The following is a 23,094-nucleotide window of genomic DNA, read 5'->3' as shown; positions in this document are numbered from 1 at the left end:
CTAACCTAACTCCGATAACGATCTTTTTTTTGTTCGTGAAATCGTCAATTTTTGTGATATCTTGTAATTTTTTTAGATGAATAATCAACACATTAAATAACCATCACACTGCAGTTGGATGACGACCATTTCTTCTACAAACAGATACGGAATTTTTGTCAATCAACCAATAGTCGGTACTTTACGATTTAAATCAATATTGAGGTGTTTATTTGTGGTTAGAAAACATTTCACATTTTTCGCGGTTTGGGATGAATTTCGCGTGAAAATTCGCGATTTCGCATAAAACCATATAATCTTGGCTCTACTGATGTGTAATAGCATATTTTTTGTCAAATATGTTGTTTAGTACAGTATTAATCATATAAACTACAGTAAAACCCTGTTAAGACATTTTCAAGGGTCTGGACACTAAAAACTTCTTAAAAGGGAAATAGTTAAAAATCGATCCCTGTGCTCCTGGATATTCCTGGTGAGACTTCTACTGATGTTCTCCGAGTGCTTCTAGTTATTTCCAAGAAAACAATCTAGAGATCGGGGCTATCGATACCAAGATGGTAGGCGTAACTAAAATTGCAATGTTCTAGTATTCAAGATGGCTGCCAAGGTCAAGTTCATTCAAGTTTGCCACTATGACATCACAATCCAAGATGGCGACCATAACGAAATGTTAAATGGTGACATCATTCAAGATGGCCGTGATGTCACAATGCAACATGGCGGTCGACAATCAACAATCCACACAGCCTGTAGCCTGTCGCCAGACAAACATTCATATACTACTCAAAGCAGTATTCATAAATGACTGATATTAGTTTTTTCCAAGAGTTATTATTCAAAATCAAATTGAATATGAATACTTAAATATTTGGTTTGATATTTGAAAATTTGAATATTGGCACAGGCCTAGTTAACATCTATGGTTATGCCCTTTGCTTGCCATAGAAAACCACCTTTACTTACAAATATTTTTTGTTCCACAACCATGGAAAAACCATAGGGCCATAAATCAAAAATTTGTGACACACGAGTATGGTAGCTGCTGAAGTCAACATAGCATCTTTCAGTTCAAATTTTTTTATTAAAATACATAAAAAAAATTCCTGTCAATATGGTCTTTGTGCATGTTCTGCAATGCTCATTTCACTACAGTAAAAATGTTTTTGAAGGGAGTTGGCACCATTTAATTTCCAAACATTGCAATGATAACAATTGTAACCTTTTCTATTCCTAAACATAAACAATTGTTTGAAAGTGGTTTTTTTTAATGAATTATTTCCACAAGAAAGACTCAGGATTTGGTTAAAATGCTGCAGAGTTGCCAACCTCAGATCACACCCATCAGTAATGAAAATTATATGAAAAAGGTACGTGTAAAACATGCACCATAAATTTTACCTGAGGAATTATGACACAAACAAGATAAAACAAGGACAATAATATGCAAAAAAATTGAAAAATATAGGCCTATGTATATGACTACAATGCAAATTAATGAATAAAAAAAACTATTTGAACAATACAATCATCTGAATATGTAATAACTGTCATTAATTTTACTGGAAACTTTGAATCTTCAATTCAAAGTATTCAAAGTCAAACTTTTGAACAATTGTCTTTTTATTTGCTTCTTTTATCCTGGTTGGATAAGAAATGCCTTGTAAACAAACAGAAGACAAACAAAATAACTTGTAAACAATAACTCTACGTTCGTTACTTTCGTTTCTTCAGATGTAGAGAAAAAACGACAATATAGATTTATTGCTCGTCGTTGCTATAAAATATTACGGATGTTTCTTTGAGTCAATATGCAGTCTACAGTTATCCCTTCCACCATGTGCAATCGAAAAGTCACATGTGCATGGCGTTCCGAAACATTTGAAGACGACAAGCATGGCCATTCTTTTGAATAGTTAGTCAAAAGTTATGAAGAATTGCGTTCTTTTTTCCCCCCCAGATACACATTGTTCTGTCACATGCTTCATTTCTACAACCAGCACTAAAGAACACAACACTATCGAAAAACAAAAAAAATTTTCACGTCTGTAGACACGACAAAAAAACTTTGATTAAAAAAAATGGCTTTCAAGAAATAAATTAAAACAACACAGGTTAGCCAAAGAACCGTACAAAAATTATCATGATGTAAGTAGCCAACAAACGAAAAGTCCGAGAATATGTACTAGTTGTATCGTACAATGGACGTAATACCATCCCATTATTATTACAAAACAAGAGAATTAATCGACTTATTTCGACAGTACATGCGCACACTTACTAGTTCCGTTATTAGCGCAACTACGTGATGTATTCAAACTGTGTTCACGAAACACGTACACCAGGAACGAAATTTTTTCCGTTACCATGCAGCACAAAGCATCGTTTCCGTAATAAATCAGCGATGTTCCGTAATTCGGTGTTAAATCCATAATAATTACGGAAAATCCGTAATGGTTGGCAGCTCTGATGCTGTTGCCATGCGCCACTATTGGCTGATTTGTCTATGTGTAAAGTGTCATTGGCTGAAACAGTAAGCTGCACTGTGATTGGCTGATGATGGTGTCACGAGTACAACTCCTTCCAGTTTGCAAGAAACTGGAGTCGTAGGTCGCCATGTTAGTCGTGACTTGGGCATCTACGAGAGAATCAGTGTGAGTGGCGGCTCACCAATTTAACTATTATGTAGTGTTGAGAAGAATTTCACGCCTGAGGTTCAAGCCGTGCTGTTATTAACATTATTTCGACAGTAATTTTGAAGTTTATGACCACAGGCAGCAGTGAAAGCATAGAGTGAAGCTTTTTCGTAAATTGGTAACCATGCCGAGCAGACAATCGTCTCTTGGCAATTAGTATTATGCGTCACAAGTGACTAAGGGATTTAACTAAATGAACTGTGAGTAAATATAGTGCCCAAGTGATGAACCAATTTGTTTGAAGAAGTTGTGCAGAGAGTTTTTGAAATATTGATGTAAAAGTTTCTGTGCCGTTTTATGGCAGCCATGTTCAGTGTTTGGCAAAAATAAAAATAAATCGACAAACTTCATTAATGGCTTTCTTTATTTATGCAAAGCAATATTCAAGGTGAACAGTAATAACCTCAAGAAGTAAAGTGCTATAAAAATTTAAATGATTTTTGACACCCAGCAAAATTCTTCAAGTGCAATCCAAACCACTTTGGAGTTAGCCAGAGGTTTGGTTTGTTACAATCTCAAAACATAATTTGTACAGATAAAGAGTCGTACCTTATGCGTAGAGACCTGCAAAATTTGCGGTTTCGATGGCCTTCAGGATAGACTGCACATACCCCTGTACACTCGGGCAAATAACGCAAGTTCATTGGCTGCCGACTTGTAAGTCGTCTCAGCTGGTTTGTCTGTGATTTGATCCTTCTTTGGTTGAGGGTTTATAACTGGTTGAGATTCGTCCAGATGAACAGTAAGCCAATAGCAAAATTATCTAAGAGGTATATGTGTTTGAATTCTAGCCTATCACCGAATGAATCCACAAATTTTGCAGGTCTCTACTTATGTGTAACTAGCTACAGCAACATACACCTAAAACAAATAAGCAAAATTATGTGACAGCTGTGTTTACCCATGTGTACTTTATTTCATCAACCTTACTTCATCTGTAAACTAACCACAGATAATATGAGACTCAAGGTCAAAGCCTTGTTGGCACAGCATTTACATAAGTTTCCTCGTCATTTTTTCTAGGAATGGCCTGGATTGCTGTACGTGAAGCAGTCCAGTTATTGATAGCCATCGTCAGCTGACAACCGTCAAGCAAGCAAGACTCGCCTAACCTGTGATTTCGTTCATCTGAGACACTCATACCCCACATTTTTGCAGTTCATGGAGTACTGAAATGTTATAATCTGCAAAGAACATTGATTTTGGCAACCGAAGCTCCATTTTTCATGCCAAGAACTAGGAAACTGTAAAACTAGAGAACCGCACTTACCTACCTATACTTTAAAAGTGGGACAAAATCAAATGTAAGAATATGTCAAAATTAAAGGGACAGAATAATTTATACTTTTTATTAAAGCAGGAAAATGTTACATGCCAATGTCATTTTCATTTTACTTATATATAATATATATTAATAAATCAAATGTACAATTTCAGATAATTATTGTTATTCTTTGGTATTTTGATTCAAATTATGAACAAATAAATTTCAAGAGGGATGAATTAATTAATGTATTAAATTAAAAGTTAAAAAGGAAAGAATAATAAATTTTAAGTATTCATCACCTAACACAATTAAAAAAAAAAGACTAAAATAATTTTACCTTGGCCTTTAAATGGCAAGTGTTGAATTGTCCCATTCAAGGTCTTTTATTTTCCCTTCTGCTCCTTCATCTTCTTCATCAGATGAATCCAGATCATCACGGTAACTTGACCCATCGTCAGATGAGTCGTCGTCGTCGTTATTACATCCAGTACCACTAGCCTGAGTCTCCGCAGGTTGCGCACCCTGTGCCGAGCCATCCAGTTGCTGAAATACAACAGATAGCCTAAAATTAAAAACTGCATTTTATTACTAACAAATTAAACTTTACTTTACTTGGTTCACTTAAAATACAACAGTTTTGGAAACCCTCCATAAAATACGTGTACTTAGAGCATGATAACAGGCATGTGCTGTATAGTGTGTGCCATTATACATGCTAATGATCAGTAGCTGTAGCTGCTTCTTGGTGACAACTGGCCCAGAGATATTGCATGAGCCAATCTGTCAAATTTAGGGTTGCTTCCCATGGCAGGAGAAGGACTCAGGGTTACAGCTTGATAACGGCTGACTGGTCTTAGTGATTTTCCATTAGCTGGTTGGGTTAGTTTGTACTTTCTTCATTCTCCATAGCCGAACAAGCTCAGCTAAGCATCATGCCTTTGTGTAGATAATGCACCCAAATAGCTACCAGCCAGCCAACCAAAATCAACGTTCCCCTTATTTCAAGCTAACATATACCAGTCCTAAGTTAGCTCACTCACATTTTGTTCTAGCAGCACCCTATTTTTTTAAAAACAAGGCTAACATTCATATTCTTATTTTGTACTATTCAGTGCGGAGATTTCCAACTATGAGCTTGTGTACCTATTATATACTAGTTGGCATAAAGTTAAATCATCAATTTATATTCAGTTTTGATATAATAACTTTAGAACATTGAATAGGTAATTTTTAAAATAAAAAGGAAATGCCCATTTGATATCGCCTATAATAAAGGTACTTTGAAGCCTTTCTGCAGGTGTGAATTTATGAGTATCTTACGGACTCAATTAGGATAACAGTCGATGAGAACAGAATAAAACACAGCAGCCTGAGTCCAGGTCTGGTTAGTTCCTATCGAAAGATAAAAAAATATACACTCCAATGACCCAGTCTGCATTATTCCTCAAAATACGTTAGAATTCCAGTCTCAATACAAGAATGGTTCTTATCAGCCAAGGCTAAATGTGTTTCCTACAAGTAAAACATGGTATTATAAGAATTGTTGAAATATATCTTATAAAGAGAGGCAGCAGTATTTGTTTCATCTAATAATACAGTAAATAAGGGCCACAATAACCCTGCATTTGTTGAAAAGAGATTCAGAAACAATCGTAAAGCTAATGAACATTTAAAAAATTCAAAAACTGTCAAAATGTAATTTTCTGAGCTGTTCCTTATTGAGACTTAATTAAGAAAACTATATTGGCTATGAATAAGAAAAATTTCTCTCTAAAAAAAATCAGTGTGATGCTTTATGCAAAGTATATACTGTTCGAAAGTTGTAAATCATTTTATTGTTTAGGGGTCATGATGAAATATCAGATAGTATTGAGTTTATTTTTTATATATAATTCTTAATATTCTAAAATTATGGTTTTTGTGATCTTTTAGAATAGGGACAAACTGTTAATAAGAATCAGACATTCTTTAGTACTCTTTTAATCTCACACTTCACCTAGTTCTCCTACACACCTTCATGGCACATCAACAACCACTAGTCTTCCTACACTGGTACCAACCTCATAACTCTACATTATAACAATTTTAATATATATGAAAGGTAATTTGTGGTAAAACACACATCACTTTATTTAGACAAATAAATATTACATTTGGTCTGTTATGTACTAAGGATGATTCCCATGGGCATGGTTTTTTTTCTACCTGCTTGTATTTAAATACAACCCACAAGTATGAAAGCAAAAAATTATGTAGGAAAAGACATATAAAAAACTGGAATGTCAAAAGATTTTCACTTATTGCTTTACATCTTACACACAGCAAGGAAACTAAAAACGGAGATGCATAACAGCACAAATCAAAGGAATAACAGAAAGTATCTGTCACCAAGCATTTGTTTAAAGTAAATAACAGGAAACCTAGAAAATTCCGATTGGCTGTCGTTTCTCAGGAAGTAATCATCGCTCTCGCAGGCTGTGGGCTAGGAGTACCTCATGACCTTTGTAACCACCAAAATCTGGCAATACGTGGATGCTTTGGGAATTAACCGAAGGCGACTTAGTAGTGCTATCTGCTACCAACCGCATCCCGCGGGTGGCAGATACAGCATCCAAATATTAATTTACTGGGGTGACTTAGAATATCTAATAGCAGTCTACGAACCACTGGCTGGCTCAGTGAGGTAATTATTTCGGCAATTGATGGTGAATGGCAGCCTGGATAAAGATTGGCACGCGGCAGGAAGCAGCTTTGCATGGCGAAGGCATCGCTGGGGATCCCAATGTGTTGGAACAATGCAAAGTGTGGTGAGCTGTGGGCTGGAGCTTGCAAGCTGTTCAATGCTGCATGCGCAACAGAACTGAAGAGCATTGAACGTCTGAGGGGAAGATGTTAATCTTCGAAGGCGCACCCTCAACATCAACTTGTCTATTTTGGGGAACCAAGGGATTGGTTACCCCTCCCTACCACTCTGGCAATGAAATGTAGCTTTTGGTGACTCAGAGTCAAAAATATAAAGATGAAACAACACCAGGCTGCCTGAATCTCCGTGTGCCTGCAGTTCAAGCCGGTTTACTGGCTTGGCTGTCCACTGCCGAGAGCCTTCCCATAGTGTAGATATTGCTGGAGCCGATGCATTTGCATTAGGCGAAGGGAATATTTGTAGCAGCACGTTTTCCTTTCTTACAGACAGCTGACTGGCAGCTGGCAGTTGACGACAGAAGTTGCCTGCCTCACACCCCTGGTACTGCACCCAAGATTGCAGAACAAATTTAATAAGGGCTGAAAGGCCCAAGTTCTCAACCTGCATAACAGCTTTTTCTACCTCGCCCAACTTTTCTCACCTGGGCCTTTCCCCCTTATCCATTAGTGACCTGCTTACTTAATACATACTAATTGATACCCACATGACGCTGTCCAGGGTTTTCCTTGTGTCTATGTAGGTTTAACATGGGCCAGTAGCTATCTATTAGAATATCCGACCAAAGGGGTGTCAACCATGGCCTCAATTGCTGCCATGACTGGCCAAAAACCCCAGTAAGCACAAGGTGCACATCACCTTTCCTGCATGGTTTAAACCTAGCATTATAGGGTGTATAGGCTTTAAGCATGAGACACGCACAGGTCCTCACCTAACCTGGACTTTCCCACATACTTTTAGATTAACTTAAGTTGGGAAAAAAATTGTTGGGAAATTCAAAATCAGGATGGACGGACCAAGGTGCGAACCTATGAAAAAATTTCTATTTTAAGTTTCTTACCTTAACGCTTTGTGGGAATGTTTGAAAATAACCTATTTTTAATAGACTAAATACTTTATGGGACATAAAAAGTAAACATTTAAAAAAGAGGGATCATAGAAAAACTATAACCAAATTTTTTTTTACTATACACCATCACATAGAAACTCACAAGATATATTTCATAACAACACACCTCACAGCAAATAGTGTTACTAAAATAATTCCAGCAAAGGCTTGCCACACAAAAAAATCCAACATCCTACAAGCAATACGCTCTATGAACAAGGAGAAAAAATTCCAGCATTAAGGACTAGGCTAAAGGATTTTAAATATTTTACCTCCATTGGATTAACTGTAATTGTGAGGGCAGAATCATCCCATGCCATTTCAGTGTCTACAATCTCCTCCTGAGTAGCACGATGGTGGGCTGCTCGAATCCTGATCACACCCAGCACGATCATAAAAAGTAGGAATCCAACACACACCACTATGATGATTGTCACAGCATGACCTAAATAAAAAAAAAGGCAATAATTAAGTATACTGCAAGGGAAAAGTATGCACTATTATATTATGTGTACAATAATAACTACAAACACTTGTCACATATATTTATAGTACTCATAAATTTTAGTGAAATGCACATTAACTCAACTTGAAAATACACCTGACTAAAACTGTATAAATTATCTGTTCTGTGGAACCCTCCTGCTTTGCACATTTACAATTTTTTGGCCAGCTATTTAGTTTTAATGAACACAGCCAATATTACATCGCAATAATAGCACCGGTTATAACAAATACAGTGAAATTCCGTTACAACGTACTTCAGAATAACGTATCTTTCAGTTCAACGTATGATTTTAAATTCCCGCTCAAAACACCAATGTAAACAATGTAAAAATATTTCACTTTAACGTTAAAAACGTATCCTACCTTTCAATACAACGACCATTCTTTTCCAGTTATCAGGAAAATTTTACATGATAGTTACTGATTTTGCGCAGGGGTTCTTTAGTATAAATGTACATTACGATTAATTTTTATCACTTTCAAGAATCGTTAACAAGTATAAAACGTAAACAAACATTGTATCAACGCTTCAAAGAATCATAGTACAGTATAACGCGCCCTTTGTCCTCCTCAATGGATCACACACTTAGTGCACGAGACGATCTAAACAATTGATTGCTGTCTCGCCCCTCTTCAAGACAATTGTTTTTAGCTGCGCCATCTTTTGGTAATTTATAGAGCACGTTTTAAAAGATTCAATTACCGCAGATACAAACGTTAAATAAAAAATATATTTTAAATTATATACAAAATAGAAAATCCAATAATGTTAATTTATGCAGGTTAATTTTTGAACTGTTTGGTGTCACAACATGGCTGACACGCTTTGTTTTGCCACGAAGGTCGGAATGTTGCCTGGCACAGCCATGCTCTCGACGCACGCTACTATTGCGGCGTTATGGTTATCTATGGATGAGAGGTTTGTTTACGTTTGACGTGGCACGAGAAAAACAATATTGTTGATTGAATATTTTAATCAGGATGGATGGCCAAAAATATAAAAAGAAACGCAAGCAGTTTACTTTGAAGGAAAATGTGGAAATTTTAAAAGAAGTTGACAAAGGCAGGAAAAATGCAGATGTGACACGGTCGTTTGGTTTGGTTCCCACTACACTGTCAACAATAATAAAAGATCGCGAAAAAATTATTAAACTGTATGAACAGTCATCTTTATCTGCTGGTCGCAAGAGACTTCGCCTAGGAGATGACGAGGGAATTCTATCCCAATAAATGTACATATCTGCAAAATAATTTAACCCATTTGTCATTTTGTATATGTAGGCCTAGAATTTAGGCTACTGTATTAAGTTCAGTAATTTTTTTTAAATTCTTGTTGTTTTACAAATATTTGCTTCCAAGCTAATGTAACATTTGATCCCCTACTACTTTATTTTTAAAAATTCAAAAATACTACGTTTTAAAGGTAACTTTAAGAATATTCATTACTAAGTATAAAAGTTGAAGCTTTATTGATGTACTTTATAACTAGATTCTACTGTACATAGAAAGATACAGAACAAGTACTTCTCACTCAGACAGTTGCTGGTCATAAAACTTCCCATAAAGAACCCAAACTATCGACTAAACTATAGCTTGTGTAACTTTCAGCATCTGGCTGTTTAGCATTCACATATTTTAGTTTTGAAGTATAATATCATTGGTGGTGGTGCCATGTTTTTAAACACATAATTCAGATAGATAAAACCCAAACTTTATTTGAAAAATCATGTATGCAAAAACTGTATTCTTCCAATTTTATAACACAAATTATCACATAAATCAATGTAAGTTCATTTTAAAAGTCAATATTCACAGTATTTAAAAAAAATTAATGAAATAAACATTTTCAACCAAAAAAAAAATAAAGAATTTTGCATAAAATTTGCTATCACAAAGCAATAAATGCATCTCCCTAGTAACAACACAATTTACATCTGAATCTGTATCCTAAATATTGTTTTCATGACCAATAATAGAAGTGGTCGTCACAAAACTCATTGACACACCATTCATTAGTACTATAAAACTAATATGCTAAAATTGAAATATGTGCCAACCTTGAGCCGTGACATCATTGGAGTATTCAATAATTCAAAAAACTTCAAAGATACACGTCAAATTCAACAAGCATTATTAACATGTAAGATTTTTAGCTTAACGTATCCAATCACTGTGAGCATTATCAGTCTAGCTGGCACAAAATCTTGCAGTTTGTATTTAAAATCTCATGCTGGAAAGTAACGTTCACTTACTTCCGCCAGCAACAACGGCCTGGGTGGAGTCCATGTTGGAGGCCAGATAGCCTTCGCTGAGTGTGTGGGCTGGCCGCAGCTCTGCGTGATGCCTGTCGATGTGGGCGTGAGCAGGTGCCGGGAAGGACTGCAACTTGCTGGCTTCAGCGGGCGCCTCGTTCGCTGCTTCGTGGTGGCTCGCAGCCGGCACAGTGGGGTTCACCACGTCCACGCCTTTGTTGGCATTGAGATTGTGGTTTGCAGGTAAGCGCGGATGGATTACAGTCAACTGCAAATAAATAAAAATAATCAATTACGGTTAAATACTTTTAAAAAAGTATGTGGTAAATTACTATAAAAAAAAACATATTAAAGGGTTTGAACAAATAAGTCAAGCCCGTTGTGGTACACACCCAAACATTATCATAACTTGTATAACCCATGAGCACTTGGTATACAAATGGTTCGGAATCTAATACAAATGGTTCGGAATCTAATGCGACTTGGTTGTCCCATTATCTTAAACCCTTCTGGGTAAAGCCATTCACTGAAGAAAATAAAGCCTAACTGTAACTTATATTAATTTGAAAAACCAAATGTCTGGCAAGGCTGTGTACTATATGTATTTGTAATTATATTTAATTACTTAAATTCTTTAGAAAAGTCAGAATTAAAAAGATTCAGTAATGTTACATCCCCCTCCCCTCCCCCACTATGTAAAAAAAAACGCAGTATTCTATGTACTGTTGGGTATTAGAAAACAAATGATGTACCGTATTTAACCGCATAATGTCCGCACATTTCTTTTTAAATGCTTGAAATTGAATTTTTTTAAATCCGCATAAAGTCCGCACCAGACAAAGCAACCTTGGCCACCCCTGAAAGGCACAGTAACGGGATGGAAATTTACTGACGCTGTCAACAATGCTTTGACCTTGAGTTGTTAAAAATTCCTGCACAGCCTTTACCACGCTCTGCACTCCTTCCCCCGCTTCAGTCAAGCAGGGCAGGAGGGGACTCGCATGCACAGACGTCTGCCTGTAACTTTTTTAATACACACAGTGGACAAGGGTAGACATCTGCCCCGTGCCGTTAGTGGCCATCTCAATGAAAAATAAAAAAAATCTTTTCACGCAAAGCGTTTATTTTTGTGTAGGCTGGCTGCGGCTTCTGAAGGTAAGAGCGCACACGCGAGTGAGAGAAGAAAAAAAAAAGAGTGGCGTCTTCCACTAATCGCCGGCGCCCAATTATCTCGGACACCTGTCACATTTCTCACGTCCGCTGCAGAGGAACAATTTTTTTACTCTACACAAAACATGTAAAATTTTGAGGAAAAAATTTTTTTTGGACTTCACCTCATAATGTACGCACCCCATTTTTTTTTGTCAAAAATGTAGCCAAATTACTGCGGACATTATGAGAGTAAATACGGTAGCATTAAAACATTTGGATAGTAGCTTATAAAGAATTTCATGAGAAGGGGGAGGGGGGATGTACAGAACCACTTTTCCCACTATTTGCTTTCAAATATTCCTTATTGTAGGTGGCTCTTAAAACCAGTACAAACAATACCGCTAATTATTTTTCGACTTAAAAAAATTGAAATTATTTTGTGAACTATCTTATGTTAAAAACCAGCTACATAAAACATTTGAACAAAAAGATATTTTTTCATACATACAAACAAAATTAAGTCCAAACTTACCATCTGGATATACTCATTGCTCATGAACCGTCCATTCAATTCTGAGCACATCAGCTTAAAAACTCGGTTGAGATAGTATGCTGGTTTTCTGTTTGTGTACTGAATCTGCCGCAAAACCTTAACAGAAAGCATACAAATCTCTAGTTCATAATACACTGCAGACAACAGTTTAACACACTTCAGTTTGGCAACCTAAAATATCACTACCACCGTTTCTTCTATTATAAAGTCCAGTAACAAACCACAGTAACATGTTAGTTATTTACAAATTTTGACTTGTCCACAAAACCATATGGTTCAGAAACATGTTTAACCTAACAAACTAAAGCTTGACATAACACTTTCCTCTAAGTAAACAAACTGTTACAATACTAGGAATATTATTTAAGTCTCACTGAAATGTACATGTCAAGTATATTCCTAAGTAAACATCTTACATGAAATGTTTAGCTTGCTACGTAAAGTCAAAGTAAGTAATACCAGTCTTATATAATGCCAATGTGGCAGTAAGTTAGGAATCAAAATTAGTTCTTTGCTTTAAACTCCCAATAAAAGTGTGATGTTTGAATTGGTTGTCTCAGAATTTGTCTCTTTTGTCTTTATTTAAATAAGGATAAAAATTGGATGACAGTAATGTGTTCGTTAAAAATTCTTACGTGACTGGAAATCAACTATATACCATACAAAATTTGCTGGATAAGCATGGTCTCAACCAGAAAACATACAGCTTGTATAAATGAACAATTTTTTCAAATGATCAGAACACTTACCTGCTCATAATTGTAAATTTTGTCAGCTCCAGACACTACAACTCCATCCTTGTTGACTTTGGCAATGATTCCAAACTGAGTTAACATGTTCTCTGGAAGTGAGACTGTCTCATGGTCGGGATTCAATGGAGGGTAGACTGATACAGTGCATGAATCCAACTGTTTCTCAATCACACTCACAGGTTCACCTGAAAAACCAATATGCCAAAACATTACTGTGTACAAAATGTATGGGGGTAAAGAATAAGTATAGTTTGGGGACAACCACATTTTGATTCTCGCCTAATGCCAGATACTATTTTGTCAACTAAACCATTAGCACCACTTGTAAATGTAATTTTTTTTTGTAGAATTCAATCAAAATATTAAAAATAATATTCAGTTTTTCATGAAGACACTAGTTTTAATTTAATCAAGTTTTAAGTAAAATGCTTATTACAAAAGTCAACTTTACACTATTAATTTGACCAGTGATCCTATAGTGCCATATTTCTAAATGTTGTGGACTCATAAAGTGTGTATTGTGTGACTACATAAGCACTTTACTGCTTAAAATAAAAATTATAAAAAAGTTATTTTTCTGCATGTAAAAATATGAGAAACTAACCATGTTTCCAAGGTTTCTGTCCTTTGGCATGGCCCACAGTGATGTGGACATCTGTAAATACTCTGACCCCCAGACGGAAATCTTCGTATTCGCGAGCTATGTTACCAGTTCCATTTATTTCAATGCTGGGTTGTTGTGGTTGCAACACCATAACATAGCTCTCAACACTCGGCACCTTCACTGGACGACCCCGCTCACACCTACAAAAAAACAAAATAACAAATTACAAAGAGACACCCTTGCTTGTACATACAAAAAAACACAACTAATTACAAAGATATACCCTGACTTACAATCATTCATATAACTTTCTATACATGCTTCAATTTAGACAAAAAAATGCATAAAATAAAACAGATTGGGCACAGCCCAAAATGAATGTGTACTACAAACTATCGAGGGCACTGATGCAAGACATTAACATTAATGAGCATCAAATAAACATATATTTTCTCACCTCTGTTTACTATGTATTAATTACATAGGTATTCTAAAAAAATTATAAAAATTCACTCAATTCAAACCATGAACTTTTCCAAAATTAAAACATTTTACAAGTATCTTATCAAAATGTAGATAATTATTCATGTCTGCCTGATGTCTGCACAGTATTTATGATTTATTATTTCCTATCTTCACAGCACCTGGAAGGCTCATTATAGTAAAAGTAGAATTCAAAAGGAATTATGTATAGCCAAGATTACATTGAGCACATTGATCTCTACAAAACATAAATAAACTTTTAATATTAGACATAACTATATTTAATTCATAGCCCCGAAATTAGTTTTAATTATTCTCTAGAGCTGAGGCATTGTTACACCAAGTAAAATACGTAATTATCATTTCCCAAAAATTGCTTATTTTTCAATATAGTTTATATTTATTGAGTATGGATTGTGTTATTTCAGTTGTGATGAATGGCCTAGTAAGGTTTGTGAAACAATATTACACTGTATCACACTAAACTATATGAAACACAAATGCCAAGTGAACAAATTTAAAGATTACAGTAAATAATAATTCTATTATGTGACATTTAGCAAATAAAGGAATCATATATATGTCTCAATAAATTTGTTACACCTAGAAAGCTCCTATCTTGACTTCCATTGGATTAGCTTTTATATAATTCTATGGATTCACTCATTTTATAATCCTAACCACTTTTTATGATGCATAGTATGACAAAAGCAGCATAATACCTGCTCCAGTTTAGACAGGTCATACTCGCAAAATCAGCACGACTAAATAATGTGTTAACGAAATTCACACATTTTGAACATGAGAGCCACATTTAAACCTGTGAAATAAACCCCTAAAAATGCCTAGTAAATCAAGGCAAGTACACCATATCTTACACCCAATTTCCTGCTGTGTGACTTACCACTTACAACATCCAAGTATGCATGTGACTTAATAAACTGCTGCAATCACAACAAACAACAGTTTGCACATGCAGAAGATTTATTAATACATAGTACATAAACCAGATGTTATAACATGTGCTACTTGAAAACTTAAAAAATTTAATACTAAAAAAAACTTATTGAGTAAAATTTTTTAAATTGCCTTGAAACCATTCCTGCTGCAACTTTAGTTATGTGAATACAAGTGCCACTTATGATGGCAGGAAATTAGGTATAGAATCTTTGTATGCATGATACTGCAATACCATAGATACTCGACCAGTATCAAAATATCGAGTAGTGGAAATTTTAGGTAAACTATCAAGAGTTCGAGCTTCACAACTGAAAAAGGCACCTAGTCAGAAACTGACCGGTGCTTAAACTGTGTTCACTTAAGAACCATGAAGTCCTCAATTTCATAGTTCCTACCTTTTGACATAAATAAAAATTAAGGATTTTTGAGAAGCCCTTTAAGGATTTTAATGCTTAAAATTTCCATGAATATCGTAATATTTATTTTTAACTTCACAATAAGTACATTATTATTATTATTATCCATAAATAAATTCATAAAAATCAATTGCTTTACTATTGATAAAGGAAAATCAGGCACAAAGAGTAGGAGATAACCAGCACTGTTAAACACTCACAAAGTGTATATGCAAAACTGTGCTTGGTGCCAGAATCCAAAACAAAAGAATGAAAAATTCATGCAACACAATGCTTATTTTAATGCAACTGAAATAAAATGTTTATTAAGGAGATTTATAGGATCCATTGTAAAATTTAAAGACAAACATTCAAAAAAGGAATTTTTCAGGTAATAGAGAAGGTGTACAAACTCTGAAACTGCAGTTTTACTTAAAACTAAACATAAAAATAAAGTTTCAATAAATGTTTCCAAAAAACATTGTGCAAGACTTTGTTTACAAAATTTTGATTATTTTTTAATAATAAAAAATTACATCCAAAGCTTTACATAACTGAAACATGTTCTGTCATACTGTCTTTATATTTTCTATCATTAATTTTTAAGATATTAATAGTTTTCAGTAGAAATTAACTAGGGGGAAATTAATAGCTAAACCAGCTAATCAACAAATTTCCAGTACAGAAAACATTTTTACAGAATAGTGACAAAATGATACTACTTTACAATGAAAATTATAGTTTACTTTTGTTAAGTGTAATTTGAGAATAAATATTTTTTTTTTTAATAAATAACAAATTAAAACTCTAAATAGTAAACTAAAATAATAAATTATTATTAATTATTACTTTGCAATAAATTACACACAAATAATAGCAACTATTCACATGTTTAGAAATCTCTACAAGTATTTTTTTTTATTTTATCTCCTCAGTAAAACTTGAGCTCATCTGAAAGAAATTTAAAAATAAAATATTGTGTATATTAAAAATGATAACTGTACTCATTATTAATAAAAACAAAAAAAAATATAATGGATAAACAAATTATTTTGCTTAGGTGTTTCTCACTGCAGACATATGCCAAGAATTTTCGCAGTTAAAATATTACATAGTGTCAAATAAAAAACACATTCTTCTATTTACCTGAAAAATTAGTATTGCATTAAATTAACAATACTTCTATTGAACATCATGCATGCAAACCATTAGCACCCCGGTTATAAGAAAATTTCAAATGCAAATACAACTAATGTACTATAGCATACTCAAGCCATGGATCGGCCAAGAAATGACACACACGATTATGACTTTGTCAATTGTACAGGCACTTTCTTTCTGCATAAAGTTTATGCTACATGAACAAAAATAAATTAACAGTTTTAAAGCGATAGTAAGGTTACAAAAATTAAGTGAGCACTATTTATATAGGTAAAAATGTATAGTATTTGTATTATATATAATTACATATATTATTACTTCAAACACCATGTATAATGAGTTTGTTTTGTCTAAAATGCTCACCCCTATAATACAGCGAATTTAGTACAAGAATAAACGAGTACTTGGTACAGCCTGCACTAAAACTTGAGATTAAGGATAAGCATAAAAAAGTTATCAATTGATAGTCAACATTATCCTAATTTATCTACATGCTCACTTGTGTCCAAGTTACTGCCTCATCCCACACCCACAATTATTTCAATATATTTATTCATGAACCTTCTATGGGCCTAAATACTGTAAATATAAATCATGACATTCAACATTTTCTTCCGGAATGTTGGTTTTTGTGTAAAATTGGCCAAATTAGCAGAATGTTTTAAGTTTCATTCTTAGAATTTTCATTAATTTTCTTGGAAGGACATCATGTAACACACATAATGAAACATTACTTAAATTATCTGCAATTTAGTTGTCATGAATGTTGACTACTTTCTAATTGTATGCTTGTTTGTGTAGAATCAGACATGCTTCGCATTCCTTGTAATCAGGTTCCTTGAAATATTTTTAAAACTAATTTAATATTAAGTACAAAAGTTATGTAAATCTGGCAGTGTCTACCTCCTTTACATAAAAAAAAAACTTTATGCCTAAAATGCATTATCATAAAGTTTTACACTTAATTTATAAGTGCTCATAAGTATGTTTCCAAATAATTTTGTAGATGAATTGTGTAATTTATATGTCATTTACTGAGGGATTTCTGTAATGTTTAAAAATTTAAATAAAACAATTTTTTTTTTACATAAGCAGTACCTCATATATATATATTTTTGGATAAATAATGTTTACATTTATATGCAACTTAATTCTATTAAAAAAAAATACAAAATAATTTTTTAATCTTTTGTCAAGTACTATCTTTCTTCTTATAATTAAAAACACAGCCATCATGATGCAAAAAATATCTGCACCATAATTATAATACCAAAAGATGAAGTTTAAGGCTGGGCTCAGACAAACTATTTCCATGCCTTAGATGCACTGAACTTTAAATTGGATGAACTTGAATTGAAAAATTAATTCAAAACTATTCAACATAGTAACATTACTAGCTTAAAACATGCGGCTTCACTCGTGCAATTTCAGAGTACTGCTAAAATCTTACCATTGGAAGAAAAGTATGGGATCATTTCCAAACATATTTACTACATAAATATACACAATACATTTGTCAAGTGCATAAAAGATTAATTTCATAACAAAACCATTTAAGAATTATATTTTTTAAAGTGGATATGCATAGGTATGCCTTTTTAATTTTCTGTACAGAACAAGTATCTGAATTTAAAACTTCTTTTTGAGTGTTTGAGTAAATATTTTACCTTGATAAAATACAGTTCCCTCTTTTCCATTTCACGAGGTAGATAATTAAAAAAATTGTTAAACAAGCTGCTATTTAATTTTAAATGTTTATGCCATCGTTTACACTAACACTTTCATTTACTATGGGTAATGTAATGCTTAGAATAATAAAATAATTTCACCTTATTACAAATACCTCTCCTTATTGAAGGATATGTGATAAAATCGCATCTATATTTAAAATAAAAGAGTACAGATATAAAATTTATTATTCAAAGTATTATTGATTCTTACTGTGCTTAGTATTATTGAAAATTCGGTTTACGGACGATAGTTTAACGTGACAACATCATAACAAAATAGTGATGAAATTATTGTATACTTTTATGAATAAAATTGAATCATTTTTATTGAATTTTCACTATTTTGTATGGATACAAAGAAGGAGTGAAATGAAATCTACAATTTAATTGATAAATTTACTTTTATTATTTGCACTCATTAATTCAAATATGTTTATTACTTTAACGAAGAGATTATTTTAACTATAACTTTTATACATGTTTGCTATTTAACTTCTTTCAATCTGTGTTATTCTGTTAAGGATAGGACGATGATAGGAAAAGTAGGAAACGAATGGGAGTGTTTCAAGTTTAATGTGCCTCGAAAAAGTCAAATCGATGGTTGTTCCAATCGAGTGGAAGAGAGATAGATGCGGCACAAGCGTACAATGAGCGCAACGGAACACAGCGTAACGGGACACTTTTTCGTGCGTGCAGCCGGCATTCATCGATTTATTAGACGTCACGTCAAAAACCTTTACACCCTAAAAGGGCGGAATCTTGCAAATAAAGTAAATAATAATTTAATAGTTTATTATTTTTAGCATTAATTTAAGTCTTACTTAATTAGTTTCAAAGATACGATTATTTATAGTAAATGAAGGCTTACTTCGTTTTAACCCCATTAAAAAACTAATTTTATACATACAAAAAATAAGCAACACATAACTCTCGATGCAAATTATTTTTTTTTTGGTTTCTAACTTCATATTCTAATTGAATTTGAAGTGTTATGTTTGTTTTGTTTTAAAAAAATACCTACCTACAACATTTCTGAGATACAAAATAATTAAATTGTATTTGTATATGCTATTTCTCAGTGTCTAATAAGAGTAGCAAATAAGCCTAAACTTCACATTTTCTATGAGCAAGAAAGATTATTTAACCTGTACAAATAATACTAAATTAGTTGTTTACAACATACATGTCTACCAACCACAACACCTGAATCGATTAACCACTTAACTTGCCACTACTACAGTTTTGTAGGGGCGAGGTCAACTTGCCCTGAAAGCTTACGGCCTTTCCCCAGAGCTGCTGATGAGTGCAGACTTGCAGATGGCATAATATAAAAATTGGCCTAATACACACGCGAGTTGGAATTATTTCTATGTAACATAATTCATTGTACCATTTTAATTGGGCTCAAGTAAATAGACAAATGATGGATTTAAATAGCTATTAAAGACACCGGAAATTGTTTTTTGATATGTTGCATTGTGTTGTCATTGTCGGTGCAAAAACATTTAAAAATTCACGCAGATGTAAAAGAGTGCTACTTCAAATTTGTGACCATGCTACTTTAAATCACCACCTAATTCACTGGCATCGTACTACAAAACCTCACAAATAAAACAACGTTACTTCGGGAGGCGAGTGTAGTTTGAAAATTTTAGAAATATTGCTCCCAGAAATATGTCAAATGAACAGGTGTAGAAACAACTTGAGGATTGAAAGCAGCGGCGAATATTCCGTGGAACCAAAGGAACTGTCGGTTCCCGTACTTTCATCATGGATGAATGCCATTTTAATTACATTCTGAATTTGTTATTTGAATACATTATTTCAGTAGAATTGCTAGTATCAACAGACACCCTTAATTTTTGAGACAACATTCTTTCTTCAATTATGTTTTTAAATGCAGTGATTCATTGTCTGCTGTCCACTTCTTACACTGAAACTCATAGCTTGGCTATCTTTGCATACACAGATTGAACCAGAAGCTACACAGCCGGACTGAGAAATCAGACTAGCACTATGCTTCCCTTGCGCCAACAATAAATGCATGTGTACTACAAATTAGTATGTTGTAAAAACATAGAATTTTTTAAAAACTTTTAAACGCAAACATCTTTAATAACCTCAATATGCGAAATAGACTGCTGAAAAGTAGTGAAAAATGAAAATTCGTCACTCTGCATGTCTAGGCCATGCGGGTTATGGGTTATACAGTGCAAGAGAACAGAGGGCTGGTTTCACTTCTTCCAGCCATATAAGCAGTTGAGAGAAAGACATTGGCCAGTGCTGCTATGGCTGAGAGTTTGAAAAGTTGCTCTCTCCTGACATTACGCATATTTTTTAATACTTAATAAAAAAAATCAGGGATTTCAAAAGACATTTTTAAATAAGATTTTATACAGCTCTCAAAAATGCCTTATGTGCTGGAACAAAAATTAATTTTGTTTTGTGGGCCTTTTTTGATGTGCACTAATGAGAATAGGACATAGATTAATGATGAGAATAGTTGGTTATGACGGTTTTCTTATTGTGGCATAGTGTAATGCTGACATATTATTTGTGTAGGTGTATATATAATTATATACTACATTGTAAAAATTACACTTCCACACATTCATATTATTGACATTTTGAATCATAAAAAAATATAATTAAAAAAAAATTAAGTGTTGTATCTTAAAAATCGTAGAGAGCCATTTACCGGTATGATAATTCCTGATACTTACAATTTTAGTTCCCCTACTTTGAAAACCACCTCTCGCTCCTGATCCAAAGACTGCTAAAATTATAACTTGTAAGTCTTTTAAAGGAAAAAAAAACTATATATAATTATAAATGTGTAATAATAGAGGATAAAAAGAAAATTAAAACCAATTAACTTAAAAAAATATATAAAATGTTGACTTTCCTACAAAAAGTAGGAACATTAAGACAACTAGAAGGTCTGCTACTAACACACTATTATTATTAACTATTATTCCAGTTACTGATAAGAAGATGTGTTCAATCTTTAATTAAACAGTACTTTGTAATGATGCTTTTCCACATACCTAATTATCCTTATGAGGTTATGGAGAAACTGTTAGGCTCATAGTTTGAGATTAAATTACATGTTCAGTTTCAATTGCCTCCAAACCACCAACCCGTATTGAAATTAATAATGCTTCATTGCCTAAGTGTGTTCTCGCAAGGTGGTCTTTCTGTTTACTACAGTATGGTGTGGTAAATTTATCATTACAAATCAATTACAGCTCATAGTCACAACATTCTATGCGGAAAAGGAGAGGGAATCCCGTCTAATGAATGAAAGGCAATCATACTATTATCATCCAGCTTTTCTTAATCTCCAATAATTTGTGGTATTTACCAGATTTATATGAGTTTGCTGCACTGATTTTACCTGAACATGCTCATTCAGATATGGTATGACTATGTTAAGCTATACATTATGAGTAAACATAAATTTAACTAGAATTATACAGGGGGTAATATGGAAATTCATTTGATTGGTAGAATCTGGATTTGATTATTGGGAAAGCAAATAAGTGTTCTGTAATATTTGAGTCTCCCACCCTTCCTCAAAGAGCCAAAATGAAAGGGAAAAAAAAGGCAATTAACAGGTGTCAATAAAGTACAATAAAAAATCGGTTTTAAATTTGTGTATGCACAACAGTAGGAAGATAGGAAAATATAGGCAAATTATATATTTGTTATATCATGCAAACAACCATATGAAAATAACAGTAAAATTAATTACTCTTTGCTGATGATCGCAAATTATTCAAAAAAATAACTATACTTCATGATTGTTTACTACCTTGTTTTATTGCATAATCGTCGCATCACAATTTGGATAAAAAAACCTCTCGCGTAAACGTTGCATGATGTTTTTGGTCCCGCTATTAGATTCCGAGCGCTTTGTGTAGGTATTTTTTACGTATAAAACTACGTATTTTAAAGTAGATATCTAATATTTATTCAGACATTACGACTTACTTATTTAATTAAAGGAAATACGAAGTTGTCTGATGTGTAAATTTTCTTTTAAAGATGTTTTAAAACGTTATAACCTTTATCTGCTCACCTGTGTTGCTGCGGTGTACCGCTTATAAGAATGTAGCCAGTGCTAGTTGGCATCATTCATTTTTGGTTATGTTGCTTCCTGTATAAAGTGCGCACACGTAGTCGAAAATCAATATTGATATCTCGCTGATTGCCTGCAACGCGTGCTGTCTGTCGAGTGCCGATTTAACTACATTTGATGACTTGCACTCTTTCGTGGTAAGTGTGTACTATGACGATAGTTATGCATTAGTTCAGGCTCGCATTTGGGCCACAGATTTTGTTTTTCTATTTAAAGTTGAAGAAAGGTTTTTGTTGCATGACTTATTAATTTAAATTGTTTGGCATGCTTTTGTATACTCTACTTTTTAAATAAACGTACTTTCCATGAATGGGTTTTGTTTTTATGAATAACTTTACATAAAAAAAATTTTTTTTGTATAAAAATCGCACCCCTACTTTTCATTTCAAACTTAATTTTAGTATAAAATGTGCGATGATTATGTGATAAAACACAGTACTCCAAAATGATATTATGATATATAAAGTTAACAACTACCCTCAATACAAAAAAAAAAATAGAATAAATTTGACCAGATAACTTTATTGTTAAATATGTTTATAAATTAGATAATTTTTTTAATTAGTAAACCATTCAATATTAAAGGTCTTGGAATTATTTAAAATTCTAAATTGCATTTTCATAAACTTGTAGAT

The 23,094-nt window shown here is 33.4% G+C and overlaps 1 protein-coding gene across 2 annotated transcripts in view; it reads right to left on the bottom strand.

Moving 5' to 3' along the window:
* Positions 1-23,094, bottom strand: part of LOC134529160 (calsyntenin-1) — an 82,761-nt gene that overhangs the window by 8,040 nt on the left and 51,627 nt on the right. For both annotated transcript variants that reach the window (XM_063362959.1, XM_063362960.1), the window contains exons 12-17: positions 13,590-13,789; positions 12,983-13,170; positions 12,213-12,329; positions 10,529-10,796; positions 8,042-8,214; positions 4,298-4,503 (exon numbers count right to left, since the gene is read on the bottom strand). In XM_063362959.1, coding sequence (XP_063219029.1) covers positions 4,306-4,503; positions 8,042-8,214; positions 10,529-10,796; positions 12,213-12,329; positions 12,983-13,170; positions 13,590-13,789 — 1,144 coding nt within the window. In that variant the 3' untranslated portion in view covers positions 4,298-4,305. The remainder of the gene's footprint in view (positions 1-4,297; positions 4,504-8,041; positions 8,215-10,528; positions 10,797-12,212; positions 12,330-12,982; positions 13,171-13,589; positions 13,790-23,094) is intronic.

Source organism: Bacillus rossius, chromosome 2 (genome assembly GCF_032445375.1).
Source record: "Bacillus rossius redtenbacheri isolate Brsri chromosome 2, Brsri_v3, whole genome shotgun sequence".
Lineage (NCBI taxonomy): Eukaryota > Metazoa > Arthropoda > Insecta > Phasmatodea > Bacillidae > Bacillus > Bacillus rossius.
The sequence above is the reverse complement of the archived record's forward strand: the minus strand, read 5'-3'. Positions and strand labels throughout refer to the sequence as shown.